Below are 11,061 nucleotides of genomic sequence, written 5' to 3'. Positions count from 1 at the left end.
GCAGGCGGGCCTCCTCAGCCGGTGCGTGGTGGGTCAATTGTGTCATTGCTTCTCTGTGCCACGATAGTTCTCAATTGCGCAGCGGTGGGTGGTTTGAAAGCCGGCGCACACCAGTGCACACCACCACGTGGCCTCCTGGGTGCCCGCAAGGCCTGGGGCTGGCCCAGAGGCCTGCATTCCCCGCTGTGCAGCTTCCTGGGCACTAGGGTCCACATGAATTTTAAGATTCTTTTCTCTAGTTCTGTGAAGAATGCTGTTGGTATTTTGATTGTAATCACATTAAGTATCAATTTTGGAAGCATGGTCAATTTGACTGTATTGGTTCTGCCTATGCAGGAATCTTTCTACTTTCTGATGTCCTCCTCAATTTCATTTTTCAGTCTAGTGTAGTTTTTGTTGTAGAAGTCTTTCACTTAGGTAACTTCCTGAGTAATTTTTCATGGTGTTTATGTGAATGATGCTTTTCCTCTAATTTCTTTCTTAGTGGATTCATTACTGGTGTACAGGAACTCTAATGATTTTTGTGTGTTGATTTTGTATCCTGCTACATTACTGAATTTGGTTATTCTGAGTCTTTTGGTGGCTTTTTGGGTTCTTTTATGTAGAAGACCACATCATCTATAATAATGACAAGTTGATTTCTTCCATTTCTGTACATATATTTATTTATTTCCTAAAAATTTAGTTATTTTTATTGACTAATTGCTTTTCTTAATGTTTCCAGGACTGTGTTGAACAAGAGTGGTGATAGTAGATGTCCTTGTCTTGTTCCTAATTTTAGAGAAAAAAACTTTGTTTTCCCCCATTTAATATGATTTTGCCACTAGGTTTGTCATAAATGGCTTTTTTCAGATTGAGATAAGGTCCTTATTCACTATTTTCATCATGAAACGATGTTGAATTTTATCAAAGGCTTTTACTGCATCTACTGAGATGATCATGTGATTACTGTTCTTCTGTTTATGTGATATATTACATTTATTTATTTGCATATGTTGAACCATCCTTGCATCCTTGGGATGAAGCTTAATTGGTGATGATCTATGATTTTTTGATGATTTGTTGCATTCTGTTTGCTAGTACCTTGCTGAGAATTTTTGCATCTATATTCACTGAAGAGATTGCTCTATAGTTCTTTTTGGTTGGACCCTTGTCTGGTTTTGGAATCAGAGTAATGCTAACTTCCAGGAGTGACTTTGAGAATACTCCTTTCCTTTCAATATCATTAAAGAACCTGAGGAGCTTTAGTGTTAGATCTTCATTTTTATAGATCTGAACCGTGAATCCATCCCAACCAGGGATTTTCTTAGTTGTTAAGTTTTTAATTACTGCTTCAATTTCATTGCCTGTTATTGGATTATTTAGCATTTTACAATTTTCTTGGCTCCGTTTTGTAATTCATATGTACAGTCCTCCCTCACTATATTGTGGTTCACTTACTGTGGCTTCACTGTATCATGGATTTTTTAAAAAATCTAATTCTGCATTGCAGAGTTTTCACTATATTGCGGGATTTTGCAATATATAGGTATTTATATAATATTTATGATTTTAATTATTTTTGCCTAAAAATTAAAACAATTTAAAAATATAAAAAATGTTAATTCAAACATACTAAAAGAATATTAAATCAAAATAAAATACAGGATGTATTTCATGAGCTGATGAATACCCTACTGTACACAATGGAAATGCAGTATGCCCACTACTGCTTGAGCAAGTTTGCCAATGTGATATTGTATACAGCACAATACTTGCTGATGGAATGGAAGGCAACCAATCACAGCACTGCGTTCTGTATCCTGGGCATTGATTGACTCAGTGACTGTAGCATCTGTTTGCTCTCCCGCACTGTGCTCATACGTTCAGCATCTCTCTTTGTGTTTAGGAGCATATGAAGTGTCTATAAGAGTGTGGGAAAGGTTTATAGGAGTGTGAGGTTTATAAAGCCTTAAAATATACATAAATAATAAAATAAACATAATGCCACTACTTTGCAGATTTTCACCTATCATAAGGGTCTCTGGAATGTAACTCCCTTGATAGCAAAGATCACTGTATCTTCTGTACTGTCCAATTTATCAGTGTACAGGTTTGTGAAGTAGTTGTTAACACTTTTTGACTTTGGCACTATCTGTTGTGATTTCACCTTTTCCATTTCTAATTGCATTGATTTTGGTCTTCTCTCTCTCTCTCTCTCTCTCTCTCTCTCTCTCTCTCTCTCTCTCTCTCTCTCTGTCTCTGTCTCTGTCTCTCTGTCTGTCTGTCTCTCTCTCTCTCTTTTGGTTAATTTGCCTAAGAGTTTGTCTGTTCTTTCTAAGAATCAACTCTTTGGTTCATTGACTATTGTTATTTTTTTGGGGGGGAGTCTCAATTTCATTGATTTCTGCTCTAGTCTTTATCATTTCCATCCTTGATATAAAAAATGTTCATCCTCAGATTAGCTTTAGGGTTGGAATGTTCTTGTTTTTCTAGGACCTTAAGGTGTATTATTAGATTACTTATTTGGGCTCGCTGTTTTTGTGATGTGGGCATTCACAACTATGAACTTCCGTCTTAGGACTGCTTTCACTGTGTGAAAGGCAGGCTTATAGAAACATTATGTTATGTCCTCATTCACCTTATTCACCAGATCTGGCAACATCAATTTCCAACTCTTCAAATGACCATGAAATATAAACATTTTGACTCAGTTCAGGACATTGAGGTAGCCACAATAGCAAAACCAAAGACACTCATGTTAGAGGACTTCCAGAACTGCTTCGGAAAGTGGCAAGAATAATGTGGTGTGAATATACCATAATTTATTTACCCACATATCTCTCGATGGACATTTAGGTTGTTTCCGTCTTTAGACAATTGTGAATAATGGTCCTGTAAAGTACTAGTTACTGCTCTTATTTTGGGCATATACACCCTGAAGGGGAACTAGTGGATCATTTAGTAATTTCATGTTTAACATTTTGTCCAATCTCCAACTTGTTCTATAATTGCAAAACCAACAATACACAAGGTTCTGATTTCTCCACATTTCCACCAAAACTTATTTCCAATTTTTAAATAACAGGCATCCTACTAGGTATAAAGTGTTTTTTGTTGTTGTTGATGATGATTTTTTTCTGTTTTGTTTTTGGGACAAGGTCTTGTTTTGTAGTTCAGGCTAGCTTTGAACTCACTATGTAGCCCAGGCTGGCCTCAAACTCTCGTTGATCCTCCTGCCTCAGCCTCCTAAGTGCTTGGATTACAGGTGTGCATCACCATGCCCAGCTTAAGTATGGTTTTGGGTTGCATTTTCCTAATGCAGATTTCATGACGTTGAACATCTTTTTATGTGCTGATAAACCAGGCCCAAGCTGGCTGTGAACACATGGTATGGTAATCCTCCCTGCTGCTAGCATTTGAGGGGTTTGTCATCACGCTTGCTTCCCAGCCTTTCCATCCTTTCTTTCTTCTTTTCATTTCTTTTTCTTCCTTCTTCCCTTCCTTTCCTCTTTTTTTTTCTTTCTTGATACTGTCTCTCCCAGTTGCGCTAGGTGGGCTCAAATTTGTGATCCTCTTGCCTCAGACTCCCATTGTGCTAGGGTTACAGACCTATGCCAACATGCCTGGCTGTATTTATTTAAAACATCAATTACACATATACACAAAATCGTGAATGCAGTTTTTCTCAATACTTAGGGCTCCACTAACACCTAAATCCCTCGCCCCTGGATTTTTACTGCCTCCTGCAAAACTAGCTTCACCATCTCCTTATTCTTTCTGGCACCCACTGTTGACACAGAAGTCACTATCTCAGAATAGCACGAGTCTTCTTTGCAATTCTGGAAATTCATCTCTTTTTGCCTCCCTGAACTTGTCAAACATTTAACGATTTCTTCCCTTCAGCCTTCCCAGTCACCTGGTGGTTTCCTTCTCCCCACCTCTTCAAGCCTCTCTGACCAGCTTTGGGTCTCACAACCTCAGTTCCTACAAGTGTTCTGCACTGAAGAATACTAAACCCATCTCATCCCCAAACAAAGCCCGAAACTGCGCGCCAGAAGGTCTCTGCCTTCACATTTCTAGGTACACTAGCACCCCTAGAAATCTCCGAGACATGGCCCAGCAAAAGCTTATCTTTGAGAGAAAGAATATCACTTTTAAAAAGTGCAGCACCCGATTTCCTCCACTCCGAACTACATCTCCCAGAAGGCTTAGCGGTGCGCATTACCTTTCTATGCAAATATGACCTCTTTCAGAGGCTGTCCAGCTCCTGTGGGTAGCAGAGAGGGTTCCGAAAGTAAACGCATCTGCAACGCGCAGATGTGGCCTTCTTTGGCAGCCACGAGTGGAAATTGAGCTTGGGGTCTGTGGAGCTTTCAGGCTGTGTTTCAGTGTGGGTTGAAATCATGTCCACCTGGCCGCAACTAACCGCAAATAAGAATCCTGTTGATCGGGAGCCATCTTGTTCTCCTCAGTATGTCCCTGACTACATTTCCCAGAAGACTCCTCGGCCTCTCGCGGGAATTCAGCGTTAGAGTCACGCGGTGGCGGGACCCTTAGGGTTGCACCCGCAGCTACTCTAATGTTCTTCAGGGTTGTGCTGCTTTAGAGAACCTTGGAAGGCCTAGGTGAGTAACCTGAGGGTAGGGCGGGGCTGGAGCCAAGCCTTGGCTTTGTGTAAAGGAGGAGTCAAGATTATAATAGCGTGTAGTTGGGGGTGTAGTTGGGGCGGTGTGCTGGTTTGCAATGAATGATCGTGTGCTTTTAATAGGCTTTTTTGTATGATTGGTATTTGCTTTTAATCGTAATACCGGTGCAGATACCGTGTGTGTGTGAGAGAGATTAGGACCACGTGCGGCATTGTGTGCGTCTGTAGGGGAGCTGGTGAGCGGGTGTTACTAGTAGTTTGTCCTCATAGTTGTGCATAATTGACGTGACTGTGTGCAAAAGTACGGGTGGTAATACTTGTGAATATTGTGTGGTGTATCTGTGAATACGTGGCTTGTGATCATGACCTTGACCGGGTGCAGGTGTGCCATACCAGTGACAATGCCTTTGTGACTGAGTGACCTATTGTTAAATGTGCGGTTGTGGTTAGGTGATCTTTTGAGGTCCTAGGTGTGTGGCCCTGTTGATTTGGATGTGGGTTTCTGTAGCTAAATGTCCCCATTGTAGGTGTGTGTGAAGTTTTATCACGTATGTATACCTCTTCAAGCATGATATGGTACTGTAGTTTTTCCCCCTTCTAGAACTTAACTGGAGAGTTCTCTTGCTGTCCTTTGCCTTTTATTGTGTTTATATCTACAACTATGCTTGTGAAATTCATTTGTTAGGTATAAGAGCGGTTCATTTAAGTTCTTTGCTATGTTGTATTCTGTATTTTTAGTATATTGCACTTATTCATCCCCTCTTGTAATGATGGGGATTTGAATTATTTATGGTTTTTTTAAATTTTATTTGCTATGTTGTATTCTACATTTTTAGTATACTGCATTTATTTATCCCCTCTAGTAATAATGGAAATTTGAATTATTTATAGTTTTAAAAAATTTTATAAACAATGCTGCCTCGAACTTTCTTTTACATAGGGTACACATGCTTGAGTTTATCTACCAGTGGAATTGTCAGATTATATGATACTTTCCACTGTACTAAATAGGGCAAAATATATACCAAAGTGGATGAATGAATTTACACTTGCATGACAATGTTTGAAAATCTTGTTGCTGGATATATCTTCCAAAGCATTGTTAAGACTGTATAACATATACAAGTCAGTAATACCATGCACAAATCTTAAGTATGCAAGTTTGTAACAATCTCTTAAGGAGACTTTTTTTTTTTTTTTTTTTTTCTGGTCCTGGGAATTGAACTCAGGGACTCATGCTTGCCAGGCAGGCGTTGTGCCTCCGAGCTACATCCCCCTGTCTCTTAAAGGACTTAGCAAGGATCCCAAATAGTTCCCTTATGTGCCCCCTCTTTAGCTTGATCCATTTTTGAACTTCATGTACACATGTATATGGAATAATATAGCATGTACTCTTCTATCTATTTAATAGATACACTCATTTTTCATGTGGTTGCTCCAGGATACACTACAGCCACAATGTGTGAGAGTTCCAGTTTCTCCACATTCTACCCATTATTTCGACTTTTTTGGCGGGGGCGGGGGTGTTTTTCGGTACCGGGAATCGAACTCACGACCTTGTGCTTGCCAGGCAGGTACTGTGCAGCTGAGCAAACTCCCCAGCCCCTCTATCCATTATTTCATACTGTAATCTCTTAACTATTTTGTTGGTTGTTCAGTGGGTTTTTATAGTTTTAATTTGGGTTTCTTGATGTATGATGTTATTCAGCACTTTTTAATGTGTTTATTGGCCATTTGGATATCCTTTTTTGACAAGTCCACTCCGGTATTTTTGCCATTTTCTCCTTTTTAATCTTTTTCGGTTTTAAAAATTTTATTTTCATATGGTGAACATAGTATAAAGGTTCACAATTGTTCAGGTGCTGGAGAACAATTGTGAAAAACAGGAAATTTACACTGATAAAAACTTAACTAATTTACAGACTTTATTGAAATTTTGCTAATTGTACTTTTCTGAGCCAGGAGCTAATCTGTGGTCCCATTTCAGTTTATTTGTCTTGTTCCATTGGTTCTCCCCCATCTGATACATTTTTTTAGTATTCGTCTTTCATCACCTTAATTCTTGTGAATAACATTGATGAATTATTTTGTTGAATGTCTTTCAATCTGGACTTGTCTCCTGTTTCCTTATGGTTAAATTTAGACTATGCATTTCGGCAAGATCATAGAAATTGTATAGTCTTCTTACTGTGTAGTGTCAGAGATATGATATTTTATCTCATTTTTGGTGATGTTAACCTTTATCAGTTAGTAAAGTTGGGTTTTGCCAGATTTCTACTATAAAAGAGTTACTGTTTTTCCCTTTTTATTTGCTATCTTCTGAGGAGATTGAGGATGTACAAAAATCCTGTTTGACTGATGATGATTTCTCTTTCTGTCATTCTACATTTATTAATATAAATTTAGTGTAAGGAAGAGCTGATTCATCTTCCCCATATGTATATTTAACATTTGTAGACTTACGGGTATTTATTTTATTACATGAAGTTTAATCCATTATTATCATTATTCATTTTGTTGCCCAGATTCGGTTGTTAAGTTGGTCCTGTGTCCTCTCGGTATGCCTTCTGCTGCTGCTATTGTTGTTGTTGTTTAGCATTTTCTTAATTTTTTGGCACTGGGAGATACTCCAAGGTCATCTTGTATTTTACCTCCTCCAGCTCTGGAATCAGCAGTTTCTTCAAGGAGCTCCAATTTCTTGTATTGGAAAGTGAATTTATAAACTAAGATGTGAGAACTTTGTGTGCTCATTGCTATTAGGTTGCCACTACCCAAGTTCTGGTTAGTGGAGAGAGCTAAAAATACGTAAATATTTCTCTTATCTACCTATCTGTTTATATATTTTTAAATCACCAGTTTATACTCATACCTTCCATTCCAACTCCAAATCACAAGTTTTTGTAAAGAACTATCAAGTATCTGAAATTTTCTCCTACTTATAAGCTAATAAAGTAGCTCGATATACCTTCCCTGATAGAAGCTATTAGACTTCTGGGTCAGTAATATTATTTTGTTTTATTTTATGGATTTCAATTAGGTTAAACCAAGACCTATTAACACCCTAAATCTTCTCAAACTAGGCAAGATGATTATTTCTTTTGTCAGGATTTGGGACCAGATTGTACAACCTAAGGTTTACTGAAAAATTGGTTTGCTCAAGATAAATCCAAATTTAAAATGTGTAAAATCTTTGAGATATTATGCTTTTAGGGATTAATCAGAATTCATATACAGTACAGGTAAAATGATACATGTACTGGGATATTTATTGCAACTTTGTTACAGTGAAAGATAGAAAACAACTCAAAGGATCACTGGCTATAGATTGGCTCAGTAAATTAAGGTATATCCATTTCATGGAACACAATGTAGTTATTAAGACAATTATCTATTATCACAGTATATATTAATTCAGATTTATTCCAAGATACATTAAATAAAAATAGTTATGTATATGGTAGTGTATATAATATGCTATAATTATGATTATGATCAAAACTATGATGTTTATATATTTGTATATGTGTATATTTGTACACAAACATTAATTCTCGTAGCCATGTCCATCTTACCCAAATCCGGGCAGTTCCAGACCAAAGCCTGACTATAGAATTGAAGATGATGAGAGATTTGCCCATTCTTCTCACTGAGGCCCCTAAGTGTTTATGTGGGTTGTATACAAGGGAAGTGATCATTCCGGGTGCTATGAGGCAAGAGGAGTCTGATATATCTTATTTTACCTGTCTCAGGTCTGTCCTTTGCCAAAAGAGGAACCCAGAAGAGGTCTTTTTCTACAAATATCAAAGCCATGGCTCAGGTGAGATACTGTTTCTTTTCCCTGAAATAGAATCCTTTTTACCTCTAGTACATATACATACTTACTTTTTCTCATTATGAGACTTTTGCTTTTTAAAAAAAAAACAAAAGACTTTAGGCTGGGCATGGTGGTGCAGATCTGTAGTGCCAATACTCTGGGAGGCTAAGGCAGAAGGATTTCAAATTTGAGTCTGACCTGGACAACTTAACTTAGTGAGACCCTGACTCAAAAAAGTGGGGTGGGGTTGCTGAGGATAAAGCTCAGTATGAAGGCCCTGTGTTCAATTCCCAGTACCAAAACAAACAGAAAAACCCAACTAAGCTCTTTAAATTTAGTTGAAAGCAATGCAAAAGTACTCTTACCCCTCCTGTAAGGAAAGAATCTCTAATAAGCCAACTCAAAAATTTCTCTGTTGGTGGAAATACTTTGTAAAAGAAACTGTTAGATAATCATCGGTCAACCAAGTACAGCTTTCTCTAAAGAAATTTTAATCAGAATTTTAAAGTGCAATTTAAAAAGTCATCAGAAAATTGCTGATCAGTTTTAAAGAATACTTTTTAAAAATTGTGAATCACTTAATATAAAAATGATCTAACCCAGAGCTGGGAATGGTGGCATGTGTCTGTAGTCCCAGCAACCTGGGAGGCTAATAAGTCAAGGGGGATCTCTTGAGCCTAGGAGTTTGAGACTGGCCTTGGCAACACAGTGAGATCCCATTTCTTTAGAATAAAATAAAAATTTTAAAAAGTCTGATCTAGACAGGGTTTGGAACTTTTTTTTAACACTAGTTACCAGTATCGCCTTTCAGGAACATGAGCTCCATCTCAACAACTCAGAGTCCATTGCAATTTCCCCTTCTTTTAATTGAAGTTGACATGTTCATGTACCACGTCCTTGAGTATCTCATATGTCACACTTCTGCCAGAAATCCTGATAAATCAAAAGTATGTTTCCCACACTGTAAATGGATCTCATTTGTTTGGACAGCAATTTGGTGGGATGGAAATGATTAGGGTAACTCATAGGGAAAAGCTCAAAACTTCAGAAAACTGAGTTTTTCAATAAAAAATATGTGTGATGGTTTTATTCAATTTCAGTATATGGCAAGATCTCCTGGTTTATGAAGCTCTTCTTAAAAATATATTTATTTATTTTAGTTAGTTTTTTGAGTCAGGGTCTTGCTATGTAGTATAGGCTGGTCTTGAATTCACTGTGTAGCCGAGGCAGGTGTTGAACTCACAGTGATCCTCCTGCCTCAGTCTCCTGAGTGCAGGGATTACAGGCATGAGCCACCTTGGGTGGTTTATGAAGCCTTTTAGTTTAGAGAGTATGACTACTGGTTGCTTACCACTCTGATACCCCAGGAGGCATTCATGAAAAACTGATATCAGGAATGCCATTGTATTAGTCTGGATCATCCTTACCAGGTTCGTATAGTTCAGGAACAAGAGGAATTTACTGCTGAGGCATGCATGGTTGTAAATAACACTGGGCTAATGTTAGGGAATCCTTTAAATCATCTCTAGCCTACATGTTTAAAAGCAAAGGTAAAGTTGTCATTTATATTTTTATAATAGAATATTATGGGATGAGAAATAAAAATGCTTATAAAAAGCATTTGTGGTAACCAGGATTCTCATTACATACTAGTGGCATGAGAATGAATCAGTCATGTGCAAATTTAATTTTCTAAGATAAATTTTTGTTCAGTACTGGTGATTTAACCAGAAGCCCTCACCCTAAGTTGCATCCTCAGCCCTTTTTAGAATTTTTAATTTTGAAACAGGGTCTTGCTAAGTTGCCCACACTGGGCTCACACTTGTGATCCTCTTGCCTCAGCTTCCCAGGGTGCTGGGATTATAGGTGTGTGCCATTATGCCTGGCTGATAAAATATTTTAAAAGCCATTTGAACTTGTTTCAAGTGAGATAAAACTATTCCAGTCTTGACTCATTACCAGTTCCACTCCTAGAAGGGCACTGCCATCATATCTTTTTTCTTTTTTTCTCAGTATAAGGCCTTCACACTGAGCTATATCTCCATCCCTTTTTATTTGTATTTTGAGGCAGGGTCTCACTAAGTTGGTAAGTCATCCAGGCTAGGCTCAAACTTGGGATCCTCCTGCCTCAGCTTCTCAGGGGACTGAGATTAGAGGTGTGTACCACCATGCCTGACTCTGCCATTAGATTGTGGAGAAGCTTTAGCTGCTGTTTTTGATGAATCTGGAACTCATATCTCCTGATTTCCTATGAAGGAAATTAAATTCTCATGCTTTCCATCTTTCCCAACTCTATTAGGAATTATACCACTGTTTTTGATTAAATCAATAGTGTCACTTTTTTTTGTTGTTGTTGTTCTAGAGATTGAACTCAGAACCTTCTTAACTAAGCTACATCCCCCATCTTTTTTAATTTTCGAGACAAGGTCTCACTATGTTGCCCAACCTGGACTTATGATACTTGTGGTACCCTTAATCAGCCTGCCAGAGTCCTGGAACTACATGCCTGTGCCACTATACCTAGCTAATAGTATCACATTGTTATGATTGAAATATTTTCTCCCAAGTTAGTTCATGGTTTTCTTTCTTTTTTCTTTTCCTTTTCCTTTTTCTTTTCTTT

General features: G+C 37.9%; 1 protein-coding gene across 1 annotated transcript in view; it reads left to right on the top strand.

Annotated features, from left to right (window-relative positions):
* The window catches only part of LOC102029951 (zinc finger protein 850), a 277,918-nt gene that overhangs the window by 5,558 nt on the left and 261,299 nt on the right, over positions 1 to 11,061 (top strand). The window contains 1 exon segment of the mRNA XM_013522334.1: positions 8,377 to 8,444. Within this exon segment, the coding sequence (XP_013377788.1) occupies positions 8,377 to 8,444 (68 nt within the window).

This window comes from Chinchilla lanigera, unplaced genomic scaffold (assembly GCF_000276665.1).
Source record: "Chinchilla lanigera isolate Chin_1 unplaced genomic scaffold, ChiLan1.0 scaffold00067, whole genome shotgun sequence".
Classification (NCBI taxonomy): domain Eukaryota; kingdom Metazoa; phylum Chordata; class Mammalia; order Rodentia; family Chinchillidae; genus Chinchilla; species Chinchilla lanigera.
Note: the sequence above shows the minus strand (reverse complement) of the source record. Positions and strands in the feature narration are given on the sequence as shown.